At 39.8% G+C, this 13794-nt stretch overlaps 1 protein-coding gene across 3 annotated transcripts in view; it reads left to right on the top strand.

The window, feature by feature from the left end:
• Positions 1-13794, top strand: part of heatr3 (HEAT repeat containing 3) — a 61797-nt gene that overhangs the window by 27518 nt on the left and 20485 nt on the right. For all 3 annotated transcript variants that reach the window (XM_059992887.1, XM_059992890.1, XM_059992889.1), the window contains 4 exons: positions 1548-1638; positions 7281-7426; positions 13409-13491; positions 13571-13707. In XM_059992887.1, the coding sequence (XP_059848870.1) occupies positions 1548-1638; positions 7281-7426; positions 13409-13491; positions 13571-13707 (457 nt within the window). The remainder of the gene's footprint in view (positions 1-1547; positions 1639-7280; positions 7427-13408; positions 13492-13570; positions 13708-13794) is intronic.

Here is a 13794-nt window from a genome sequence, read left to right as displayed (position 1 = left end):
ACCAACTCTTTGAGGAAGGGAATGGAAGGGTTTAACATGTATATTGATCTTTTCTGTCCATGGAAGGCAGAATGTTTTCCTTTGCTTTCCTCCTTGTGTTCTTTCCTCTATAGCAAGCTAAAACACTGCCCTACGTTTAACTCATTAACACTAATTATGACCTTCAGCACTGAATGTTTAATAAAATGCTAATAGCTGCTGTTATAATTAATAATAGATTGACTTACCGTTAGAGTAGTTTTATACTGTAACTAGACAGATGCTATCAAATTACCAAAAGTTGGTCAAGAATGTAACCTGATTCTTTTCAATCGAATGTGCTCTTTTGGGTCATTATGAAGACAATTGATTATGCTATACTTTAAAGCTGTTCAAAAACTTTAACTTTTCTTTGTAAATAGTTGTGAGGTTTTACTTCAATTGTATAAAATATCTGCATGGAATCAGGTTTAATGTCACTGACGTATGTCATGAAATTTGTTAACCTTGCAGCAACAATCAATACATGAGAAAAAAACTGAATTACAGAAAGTATATATGTCTATAAAGTAGTTAAGTTAAAGTAAGTAGTGCAAAATAACAAAAAAAAAGGTAAGATAGTGTTCATGGGTTCAACATCCATTTAGAAATTGGATGGCAGAGGGGAAGAAGCTGTTCCTGAATCACTGTGTTTGCGCCTTCTTGTACCTACTTCCTGATGGTATCAATGAGAAGAGGGCATGACCTGGGTGATGGATGCCACCTTTCTGAGGCACTGCCTCTTGAAGATGGCTTTGATACTACAGAAGCTTGTACCCATGATGAAGCTGTCTAATTTCACTACTGTCTGCAGTTTACTTCGATCCTGTGCAGTAGCCCTTCACCATACCTGATGGTGGTGCAGCCAGTCAGAATACTCTCCGTGGTACATCTGTAGAAGCTTGAATGTTTTAGGTGATAATCGAATCTTCACTAACTCCTAAGGGGATATAGCTGCTGTCTTGCTGCCTTTATAGCTACATCAATATGTTGAGACCAGGTTAGACACCAGGAACTTGAAATTGCTCCCTCTCTCCATTTCCGATCTTTCTAAGGATTGGTTTGTGTTCCTCAATGTGATACATGAGACATGTGGTACTCAATTTCATTAATAGTCTGTATAAATTTCTTACTCAGGATTTTTGTGGTGCTATTTGGGGGGAAGCGTATGTTTGGTTGTAAATGCAGATGCATCTGGGACAGGATTAGGAAAATCGCAAAGGAAAATCCAAACTTATTTCTCTTGACATTCACGTAGGTGCAAATTATTTTTTTTGCAGACTTGCACAATTACACTTCAGATAGTTTTACATTACTACTTTGAGGATAGTTTTTGCCTGATGATTTTTCACTTTGAACTAAATAGCTGTGCTTCCTAATGACATCAGTGGAAAAACAAAGTGCCTGCAAAGAATACAAATAGTATTGATTCAAATGATCTTGTTTATTTACTTGAGAAAGTTTTTGATATCTAGGTTTTCAGTGCTAGAAATCTTTGAATTGATTTTCTTTAACATATTTTTACATAGACCCAGTGCGAGGAGTTGAGGCACGCCACTGCTCTGCTTGAAGCTCAACAGACTGCCTTGGAGATCATTGTAAACATGTGTTGTTCTGAAGGTATGAACTTACTTCCAAAGTAGTTTTCATCTGCTATGTTTGGGAATGGCTCTCCGATATACCGCGTGTTGCGTTCCTCCAGTTGAAGGAAGATCCTTGATACCTTGTAGGTGAAGTAACAAGAACAACTACCTTGTCTGTTGGAATGAGGGACTTACATACAAAAATATACATCAAAAAGTTATGAGTCATTTTACCTGAATTCACTAGTTAAATTTTCTTCTGTCTCCAGGTGGCTAACTTCAGACACCGTTCCTGTCGTAGTTTGCTTTGGTCAAAACCTGCTGCTGTTTTCCTCTGAGATGATGCTGCACCCCAATGGCCAGATTGTTTATTGCATCCCCACTTCATTGTTTCTTAATGACCTGTTATCAAGTTACAAAGTAATTGTTCTCTTATACATAGGAAGATTCAAACAGTAAACAGTAAAAATGTAGGTCTCTTGTGCCTGCACTGCAGTTCAAAGTTCAAAGTACATATACATCACCAGATTCGACACTAATATTCATTTTCCTATGGCCATATCCTCTGGCTTGCCCTTTTAACAACATTATATATATATAAAATATACTTTCTTCTTTCCTGATGCAGCACAGTATCTGAATTTTGGATTCCAGCTTGCTAGCTGCTGCATTTTGTGTGTGTGCTTTGGATTTCCAGCCTCTGCAGATTTTTTTTGTGTTTGTGATACATTAACTCAGAGTTGAATTTTGTGAGCTGCAGACATTTACTGCACAGGTCCAAGTGGTTTTCATCTATCTCACCAAAGTCCACATTCTGTGGATCTTGCATTCACAAGGTGCTGTGCTTTTAACTGGGCCATACATTTACTTCCTGTCTCTCATAACTTTGTGTCGCCTGACTTCGATTCACCAGTTCTTGTTGCTTACTCTATTTTCTGGAACACTGAAGCCACCTGTTACTTTTGATTTAAAACTATGAGCTCTAGGGAATTTAAATGCAAAACTAAATTGCATATTTAAAATGGAAATAAAGTTGCCCCCTCATTTGCCAAGCTCACAAGACTGGAGGCCACTGTCTTCTCTGCCTTTCTTTTTAAGCTAATTGGGCCTCTGTCTCCTGTGCAGACTTTAAACTCATAGACTCGACCTTTCAGGCTTGCCAAACTCCCTATCCTCTCCATCCTCCCCAGGTATTTGGTGTATTGCTTTTTTCTCGTCATCCTCTTGACTTGTTAAATCATTGTGGAGAGAAAAACAGCTAACATGTCACGTCCATGACCCTTCATTGTATTTATCTCTTCTCAATATTGAAAGGAATGTGGAGCCATTGTTGGTGTCTGTTCTGATAAGAGATATCAGCCTGAAGAGTTGACAGCTTCCTTTTATGCAGATACTGTTTGACCTGTTAGAATACTTCTAGCCTTTCCTGATTTGATTCCATTTTTCCAGTGTCTGATGTTTCATTTTTGATAACTGGTGTATACCCCTATTTCATTGGTCTCAATGGTGAAGGATAATTTTTTACAGACACTAACTTTATTTCTTTGCTTTAAAGATGCCTTTGGCAGTCTATTCTTACAATTGAAATGCAATAAGGTTGCTTTTATTTGTAACTTTTCAACATGAAACCAAAATCTAAGATTGTTTTGTTGAGGATAACCTCAACGTCTGTTTGATATCAGTAGTGCAAATCCTGCTTAGGGTATCTCAAAGCTTGTACTCTTGCCCACCTAGGAGTTTAGTTGATTGCTTTCCAACTGGCTAATTAACTAAACCAGTTCTGTTGAAATTCCAGAGTTAGGAGCTTAATACAGCTATTGTTATACAAGTTGTCTTGGCAGATCAGTCTTGGATAAGCTGTATATTTTTACATCCTTATAACAACAGTTTGCATTTGTATAGCACTTAGTTCTAGAGTCAGAAAGTTAATTTGCAGTTTATGGAACTCTGGTTGGGCCTCACCTGAAGAACAGCATTCATTTCTGCTCACACTACAATAGGAGGGATATGGAAGCTTGGAGAGGCTTACCAGGATGCTGCTTGGATTAGAGGGCATGTGCTCTGGGAAGAGGTTTGGACTAACTAGGCTTGTTTTCTCTGCAGCGGTGGAGGCTGAGAGGAGACAAAAGCTCAAAATTATGAGAGGGTTAGAGTAGATGGCCAGAATCTTTTTTCAGGGTAGAAATGTCTAATACTTGGCAGTTAAGGTAAAGGAAGTTTGTTTGAAGAGGTGCTGGGCTAGTTTTTTTTGCACTGTGAGTAGTGGGTACCTGGAATGTGCTGACCAGGTTAGTGGTGGAGACACGTACAATGAAGAAGATTAAGGGGCTCTCAGACAGGCACAGAGAACAGAATGTACTGGGAGAAGAGGTTAGTTTTGTACAACGTCGTGGGCCAAATGCCTGTTCCTGTACTCTACTGTTGTATGTCTATATCAGTGACCAACAACAACTCAGGCAGTGGATTTGAGGAGTGCCCCAAAGGAGAGGTGGGGCTCTGGAAGCCAAGATGTTGGTATCCTGGATGCCGAAGGTATGGCTGCCAGTAGTGGCATGAGAAAATCTGGTTGTGTATGAGGCTAAGTTACAGTGCTGAGATCTTACACCCAAGGTTCATGCTAGCTTCTGCCGTAAGCTCCATTCTTTAACCGCAATTCCATTCCTGCCAGCTACACATTTAGCTGAGCCAGGCTGTATACAACCTTTGCATTCTATTTAACCCTCCAAGTGAACTTCTAATCCCTATAATCCTCTCCAATAATAGAATACCTGCTTTTCCCTACTTAGTGTGTCTGTATCCATCCTGACTTACTTCCAAGCACCTGTCAAAGTTGGACTCCGAGCATGTTTCCCGTTGAGAGTCCACAATTCCTGCCATTGGGAAAAAATAATTTCCTGACTGTACAGCTATTTGAGATAGCTTAAGATAGCAAACTCTTTAAAGAGCAATATGTATACTTAAACATCTTGCCATTAGATAATAGTTGATCTAATTAATTTCAGCATGTTGGCCACAGGCAGTCAGACTGCTAAATAGCTGCTCTACCTGACTCTGCTTTGGACACTTTTAACTTGCACTGGACACTTATAACTTGATTTTAACTGACATGTGGCTATTGTGTTTTACTATTTATGGTTATGTTTATTACTTATTGTTGCGTTTGTTATGTTATGATTGCACTGCTCCTGGGAAATGCTGTCTCATTCTGCCCTGCAGAGCTGATGTACGGTTAGAATGACAATCAAGTTTTTGAATCTTGAAAACTAGATAGTAAGGTTATCCCACCAATGACCAAACACATTATTGAATCTTAAAAGTTAATGTGAAATGCCAGAGGATTTCTTCACTCCATCTTGAAAAATTTCTTCCCAAGACAATTAATCTGATCAATTGTCCTAGTCAGCCACCCCCACCCCATCCATTGATTACCTGAGTCATTGTATTGTAACACTTCGAGCCACTTCTTTATAATGCTGTTTACAGGTAGTCCCCGAGTTACGAATGTTTGGCCTACAGACAACTTGTACTTATGAACCGAGGAAGGAGAACTCCGTCTGCCATTTTAAGTCGGATCATGACGCCATCCGCCATTTTAAGTCGTTGCCGTTGACACTGTGTTGAGTGCTTAACTTTGTATTTGGCTTAAACTTTTCTTAGTAAGATTCACCCTGACCTCCCCCCGCCCCCCCCCATTCCGGTTGGCTGGTGGCGCAGTGAGATCAGCGCCGGGGTTCCTGAGTTCGATCCAGTGACGGACCGCTCCCGTGCTGGGTTGATGTCGATCCAGTGACTCCCATACCATCTGTGTCGGGTTGATGTCGAGCGCACAACTCGACCTTGTAAAAAAAACACTGCCACCTCCAGTTTAAATTCCCACGCGGAATATGGTGGAGGATCAAATACCCAAACCCAGCTCAGCCCCCACTTGTCCCATTTAACCTGTCTCAGTGCGGTGGTCCTTAGGACCCAGAGCCTGCGGAGTTCGGGACCCGCAGCCCACAGTGTTTCTGTTCCATTGACGTGAAGCGATCGCGATTGAAAATAAAGTGGAAATAATAAAGCGTTTGGAAAGAGGTGAAACACCATTAGTCATTGGAAAAGTGTTAGGCTACAGTCGGTCAACGATCAGAACAATTTTAAAGGATAACGGATAAAGTGAGAACAATGGAGCATGTGAAAGCCCCTGCCCCGATGAAAGCTACAATTATTACTAAGCAATGCAGTGGTTTAATTATTGGAATACATAAGTTTCTTAAGTGCTTTATATGCATAGAAAGGTAAAATATATACTATATACTAAGACAAACATTTGACTAAGTGACGTTAAATAATACCGATGTACTCGTTCCAACTTACGTACAAATCCGACTGAAAGATGGACTCAGGAACGTAACTCGTACGTAACCCGGGGACTGCCTGTATATTATAAATACACGCTAGTATTTATGTATTTATGCGCATTTTATTCCATGTCCGTACTTTAACTTTTTTGTTATGCAATTCCTTTTTCTTTATAATTGTTGAATAATGTTTTTGTTGCATGTTGCACCAACACATCACAGCAAATTCATAACACGTAAATGTGTATGGTGAATAAAGCTGATCATTGATTCCTAAATGCATGGATGCAGCCATTGAAAGTCTATTGAAAGTGAAGCCCCCTTTTACCAGGTGTCGCTAACAGCCTCTAGACTCAGCGATGAGAAAACCACCTTTCCAAAGCTCTGTATGTCTGGGGTTGGTATGACTTTGCGCCCACCAAAACCAGGAAGTTGGGATGTCTCAACCACCAGAGCCCTGATCTGTGCAAATACTATGTAAATACCACCCCTGTGCAAATAACCGTCGGCAAGAAATAATGGATCATACGCTGTATACAATTATAAAGAATGTATATTTACAAATTTAAGCTTTATCGAACTGTTAAGAAAAAGAAGAGAAAAAAAAATAGAAGGCCCATTACAGTTAACCCAGTTCAAATGTGCACATAATTTGGAGCTCACCTTGAAGTTGTGTTTAACTCGCTTGCTGGACTCTCAGTCTGTGTGAAAGCACATACCATCTTCCGAAAGTTGCTTAAAATCCATCTCGAACCAACGGGCTCCCCACAGGAGTATTGGTCCTTCCTCCTTGAAGCCATTCATCTGCACAAAGTACTTTGTGCAACAGGAACGGCATCCTCAGCCATCATCCCTCCGATCTTCTCCCAGTTCCCGCCAAAAAAAGACCTCGACCCACACCAGTGTACGCCACAAGAACATCTATGCTCAGCATTCTCTAGAACCTTCTCCCAATTCCACTGTCCTGATTGCCTGACACAACATTGTCTTGGAATTTAGGTCAAACCCAAACATGCTAAAAGCACATCAGGCTGCTCTTACAGAACTGCTAAAATGGAATACCTACAACATAGCTGTAAAAATCTTTGCCAGGGCATTACTTAAGTTTCAAGAAATTATCTAATGCTTAAAATCTCAGAAATTTTCCTAAATATTGTGTTGTGGGTAAAAAAAAACATTTAAATTGATAGCGTTCAAGTGAATTTAATTAAACCATAAATATAGGAAATCTGTAGCTGACCATTACCAAAATGGTGGACAAAATATTTTGATTCGAGTGTTAACTTATTCTGACTTCCATCAGAATCACCAAAGCCCCTCTTTTTCTGTTTGTCCTCAGATCCTTCTGATGATGAGTGGGAGGAGATATCAAGCAGCGACGAAAGTGATAATTGTATGGTCGAAGGGTCTGAAACACTTTTCTCTCCTCTCTGCCTGTCTGCAGAGGTTAACTCTGCACTCATTAACTACCTTATTCCAAACAAGGTAATGATCAAATCTTTTTGTCATGATTTTAGTTCTTGGGGTAGTTTCAGCTTAAGTTAAAATAATATATTTTCATTGTTGATGCTTTGTATACCTGAACACTGCACAGTTGATTTCTGACCATAAGACATGGTGCTGACTTTCGGCCCATCGAGTCTGCTCTGTCATTTGATCATGGCTGATCCATTTCCCTCTCAACCCTAATCTGCTACCTTCTCACTGTAACCTTTCATGCCATGACTTATCAAGAATCTGTCACCCTCCAGTGACCTGATCTCCACAGACATCTGTGGCAATGAATTCCACAGATTCACCACCCTCTGGCTAAATAAATTCCTCCTCATTTCCATTCTAAAAAGACATTCCTCTATTTTGAGGCTGGGCCGTCTGGTCACAGACTCCCCCAGTGTAGAAAATATCCTCTCCTCATCCTCTCTAGGCCTTTCAACAGTTGATAGGGGTCAATGAGCTCCCCCCCACCCATTCTTCTAAATTACAATGAGTAGAGGTCCAGAACCATCAAATGCTCCTCTTATAAGCCTTTCATTGCTGAAGTCATTTTCGTGAACCTTCTTTGACCCTTCTCCAGTGTCAGGACACCCTTCCTTAGATAACTGCTCACAATACTCCAAATGAGGCCCCAGCATTACATTCTTGTTTTTATATTCTAGTCCTCTTGAAATAAATACTAACATCACATTTGCCTTTTTCACCCACCAACTCAACCTGCAAGTTAACCTTTAGGGAATCCTGCATGAGGACTTTCAATAATTCTCTTTGTACCTCAGATTTTAAAAATGTTTTCCTCGTTTAGAAAATGCTTTTATTCCTTCTACCAAAATGCAAGACCATGCACTTCCCGGCACTATTCCATTTGGCACTTCTTTAGCCAATCTCCCAATCTGTCTGTCCTCCTGCATCCTCCCAGCTTCCTCAGCACTACCTGCCACACTGACCCCTGCGGAACACCACTAGTCACCAGCAGCCAGTTAGAAAAGGCTCCCTTTATTCCAACTCTTTCCTTCCTGCCAATCAGCCACTGCATTATCCATGCTAGTGTCCTTCCTGTAATACCATGGGCTGCTATCTTGCTAAGCAGCCTCATGTGAGGCACCTTGTCAAAGGCCTTCTGAAGTACATCATCCACCAATTCTCCTTTGACAGTTCTGCTTGTTATTTCCTCAAAAAATTCCAACAGCTTTCTCAGGCAAGATTTATCCTTAAGGAAGCCATGCCTATTTTGGCCTGTTTTATCATGTGCCTCCAATTGCACCGAAACAACATCCTTAACGATCAACTCCAACATCTTCCCAACCACTGAGATCAAGCTAACTGGCCTATAAATTCCTTTCTTCAGCCTCCCTCCCTTGAAGAGTGGAGTGACATTTGCAATTTTCCAGTCCTCTAGAACTATTCCAGAATCTAGTGAACTTGAAAATTCATTACTAATGCCTCCCCAGTCTCTCTAGCCACCTTTTTTGGAACCCTGGGGTACACACAATCAGGTCCAATTAACTTGCCTACCTTCAGACTTTTAAGCTTCCCAAGCACCTTCTCCCTTATAATAGCAACTGCACTCACTTCTGCCCCTGACACTTCTGAACTTCTAGCACAGTGCGAGTGTCTTTCAAAGTGAATGCTAGTGCAAAATACTCAAACCTCTTCAGCATCATTTTCTAGCGGTCCTATATCTCCTCTTGCTTCTCTTTTAATATATCTGAAACATCTTTTGGTATCCGCTTTGATTTTCTTTTTGGCTTGCTTACCTTCATATTGCATCTTATCCCTTCTTATGGCTTTTTTTAGTTGCCTTCTGTTGGTTTTTAAACTTCCCAATCCTCTGACTTTCCACTAATTTTTGCTCTATTATATGCCCCCTCTTTTGGTTTTATACTGTCTTTCTCTTCCATTGCTGGTCACAGTTGCATCATCCTGCCTTTAGAATAGTACTACTTTGGGATGCACCCATCCTATGCCTTATGTATTGCTTCCAGTCATTGCTGCTCTGCCATCATCCCTGCCAGTGTCCCCTTCCAATCAACTTCCTCTCCTCTGTAATTCCCTTTGCTCCACTGTAATACTGATACATTTGACTTTAACTTCTCCTTCTCAAATTGCAGTGTAATTTGATCATTGGCTCCTAAGGTTTCCTTTACCTTAAGCTCTCTTATCAACATAAGAGATTGAAACCTTCCCATGTTTGACTATTAAAAATATTGGTAGAGCCATGGAGTCAGATTTTACTTGCATCCAGTGAGCTAAATTAATGTATGTAATACATACTTGAAATATTTTTGGTACCAATATTGCTCCCAGAAGTGACCTTTCTGAATTGTATTGGATCATATTTGTATTTATAGCTATGAAAAACTGTTACAAATTTCTTGATCTTCAAGTGGAACTGAAATAGTTTCATCCAGCGGTTTGTGAATTGATTTGAAAGTATAAAACTGCCTTTGATAGATAGTTGACCTCAGAGCGGTAAATTGTTCCCTTTCCCTTTTTTTAAAAGCAGTACAATCTGCCATAGCTACTTATCAGACTTTCCTTTTGGTGTGGGTGCAGAAATCTACCCTGTCTGCTTCAAATCCAGAAGTTGCTGGGGAATGTTGGCAGCTGCGTCCCTTGTGAACAGCAGGAGGTTGTGTGCTGGCTGGGCATGTTTGTGAAGAGTTGTGTTCTGTTACTGGACTCTTCAAGCAGTCCATGCTGGAGGTCAAGGACTGCAATTCTGCACTAACAGGACTCTATTGGCTCATCCCCTTATTTAGAAGGATAGCTGCAAAGGACTGTTTAAACCTTCATGAATTACGTGACTGTACTTAAATGCCTTTGCATAGCGTTTTAGCTGTTAAAACTTCAATTGTTGAATTGTTTCACCAATATTTAATAGATTTTGAATGTTGTGAATATCAGCGCCATTTGAAATAGTTAACTGGATTGATCCAGCAATTGAATTTAGCTGATCGTCAGTGTTTTTCTGCTGCTTTCTTGGGCAGGATTTGGCATTTAGATTTGCTTTTACAATCTTGCCATTTAGGATAGGGACTAATGAACTTGGGTGTCTTGTCACTGGCTGCATGTTCTTACCCAATCATTTCGATATTTAGTCTTGCAGTTCCTGCAAAGTTTTTGGCATTGACAAGTCAACATGAGGAAAACATTTAGCAATTTAAACTTAAAAAAAAGATTTAGTAATTTTCCATTATGAACAATCAGGCACATCCTCTCCGTGACCTACTGAATAAGCAACAGAGTCCCCTTTCGAATGGACTTGTTCTGTTCCACTATCATAAGGATCACTACAGAAAATCTTCCCTACTAAACGTAATAAGCATATGCAACAGGAGAACACACAACAGAGTACAATAGTCATTGTTTTATTATTTCATACATTATTATTACACGTTATTGCAAATTGGTAAATTATTATTGTGTATATTATTCTGTACTTTATTATTAGTTGTCTATACTGCTAAGTGTTTTAAATGTTTACTATTACAAAGATTTTTTACCTTTTCAAAGAAATAACATCTTGAGAGAATATGAGGTTACACGCAGGCATGTTTATGTTTTATAGCGTCAGAAATTTAAGAGATCTACATGGCAGTTTGTAAAACAATTGTGAAAATACATTTTGCTATTTTACTAAATTTTACACAGAGCTGTTGAAACATGATATTTAATCAATGCCAATTAACCACATTTAAAAGTAATATATCTTACGTTGGATAGATTCACTGGAGATGTATTTAAAATGTGGTTCTTAGCAAACAAAGACTCTTGCTGAGATATGTACAAATGTAAGATGTAGTTGAGCTGGCAATAATTACAGTACTGTTCAGAAGTTAAAGGCATATAAATATAGCTTGGATGCCTTAGACTTGCACAGCACCGTTTTTGTCAATGTGGAGCAGAGAGCGAATTTGTAAATCTGACAGGAGTAATGGGTGTTGAGAATGGCGAGGGTGGAGCCCCGTGGGAGGGGTGTGAGACACATGGCAGAGAAGAACTGCTGGGGTGGGGTTGGTGGGTTGCAGACAAACTCAGCCCTGGGGTAATTTGTTTCCAAACAATTGGTTTATTGATCATTACAGAATATCTCTCTGGTGCTTCCCACTCCCTCCCCATTCCCTTTTCCTTTTCCTGATTATGATTTCTCCTCTCCCTGCTCCTTTCTTCTCACTCTCAGTTCATAGTAGAGACCCATATCAGAATTAGGCTTATCATAACTCACATAGGTCATGAACTTTGATTTTTTTTGAGGCAGGAGTACAGTGCAATACATAGAATTACTCCAGTACTGTACAAAAGTCTTGGATATCCTTACTATATATAGGTGCATAAGACATTTTGCACAGTATCGTAGTATTTCTGAAAATCAAAACTCGGAAATTGGAAGATTAGGAGAATTGCACAACATCTCTGTGTGTAACTGCTGTATGTCAGGAAGTCAGACTAACTGACAATAATGAAGCTATTAACAAGGAACATTCATTAGTTTGGCAGCACCATCTGTCAGCTTTAGTTCCTTCATTGTTTGCTGATTGATTCAGGAAAAATTTAAATAAGGATAAAGTTGATGCTGAAGCCTTTTAGTGCATCCTCTTTGGTGCCCCAAACATTGCCCTGAGTTGTTAAACCTTACCCTGTGATGTAACCCCAAATTAGTTATTGTGCATAACTATGTAGTTGGCATGGGCTGATGTGTTTTTCTTCCCTGGGGTGCATATTCTAGCAGTACAAAAATCAAACTGTTACCTTGTTAGTGTTTCTCACTTACTATTCAAGTGTGAATCTTCAAAATATTCACATGGAGAAGTTGTAGAGTTGATGAAGCAAAACTTACTACTTTCAGATTTCGCAGAATGTGTAAGTATATTGTGCATATGAGTTACATATCTGATACAATAATGAACCAAGGTCTGGAGCTTTGCCCTTGAAGAAAAATCTATTTGATTAAAACCAGTGAAAAATTTCATTTTTTGATTAGCTATGATGCAGAACAGCCAGGTAAAACACCTGGGAAATGGCCTGGTCTGTTTAAAAGGGTCCATAAACTACCTGTTGTGTTTATCAATGCATCCAGCCAGTTGAAACTAAATGACTGGATTGGTTTGGAGAGTTTCTGGAATGTCAGAGGAAGAAAGTTTCTGGAGGGAGAAGCCCAGAGTTTTCCACAAAAATTATAACTGATTAAATCTCCCAGCATCTCATTTATAGAGAAAAGGATCAGTTTGAATATCACTGCCATATGTCATGAGGTTTATTGCAGCAGCAGTACATAATAAAAAAAATACAGTGTGTATATGTATGTGTGTGTCCCTCTTCCCTGAGAGTAGCGATGAGCCGAGGGCATGTCCTGGGTGATGGGGGTCGTTAATGATGGATGTCACCTTTTTGAGGCAGGGGAGGCTCGTGCCCCTGATGGAGCTGGCTGAATTTGCAACCCTCTGCAGCTTTTTCATCCTGTGCAATGTCCCTTCCATATTAGATGGTGACAGAACCAGTTAGAATGCTCTTCACTGTACATCTGTAGAAATTTGCTCACATCTTTGGTGACATACTAAATCTCATTGACATGTTTTCTTTGTGATTGCATCAACGTATTGAGCCCAGGATATTCCGAGATGTTGACTCTCAGGAATTTGAAACTGCTCACCCTTTCCACTGCTGATCTCTTGATGAGGACTGGTGTGTGTTCCTTTGACTTCCCCTTCCTGAAGTCCACAATCAGTTCCTTGGTTTTAGTAATGTTGAGTGCAAGGTTGTTGTTCTAACACCATTCAATCAGCTGATCTATCTCATCCCTGTACACCTCCTTGTCCTCATGAGATTCTGCAGTGTAAACTAAGAGTGCTGTGCAAAGATTGGACTGTTCTTTAGTTGCCATTGTTCGTTTCTTGGGGTTTGACAGCACTCTGGGCACTGACAGTTTCCTCTGCTTTTGGATAATGTTTATTTTAATTGATAAATCCGTAGGTTTTGGAGAAGACAAAATTCACAGACAAAGTTACAGTAGATGCATGTATGGAAAGTCCATCTTGGCGACATTTGATTGAAAAGTAAGTAGAAACCTTGCACTTGGGTTAATGCATACAACTGTATTTAGTTAGAAACTTGAACACTGCATTGTTTTTGTAGATTACAGCGGATACAATGTAGAGCCCTGACCTGCCTGCATAATCTTTTATCGGTATTGGATGTGGAGGGGTTTGGTGGACCATCTGCACTTCATTCTCTTTCACAGCATCTTGGAAAACTTGTTTTCTGTCAATCAGGTAAGTTAATTGGGTTATAATAGTTATAAATAGTTGAATTTTCATCTTTCCTGTTCTCTAGCTTATTGTGTTCTCCAAAAACCCCGA

This window comes from Hypanus sabinus, chromosome 17 (assembly GCF_030144855.1).
Source record: "Hypanus sabinus isolate sHypSab1 chromosome 17, sHypSab1.hap1, whole genome shotgun sequence".
In the NCBI taxonomy this organism is placed as follows: domain Eukaryota; kingdom Metazoa; phylum Chordata; class Chondrichthyes; order Myliobatiformes; family Dasyatidae; genus Hypanus; species Hypanus sabinus.
Note: the sequence above shows the minus strand (reverse complement) of the source record. Positions and strands in the feature narration are given on the sequence as shown.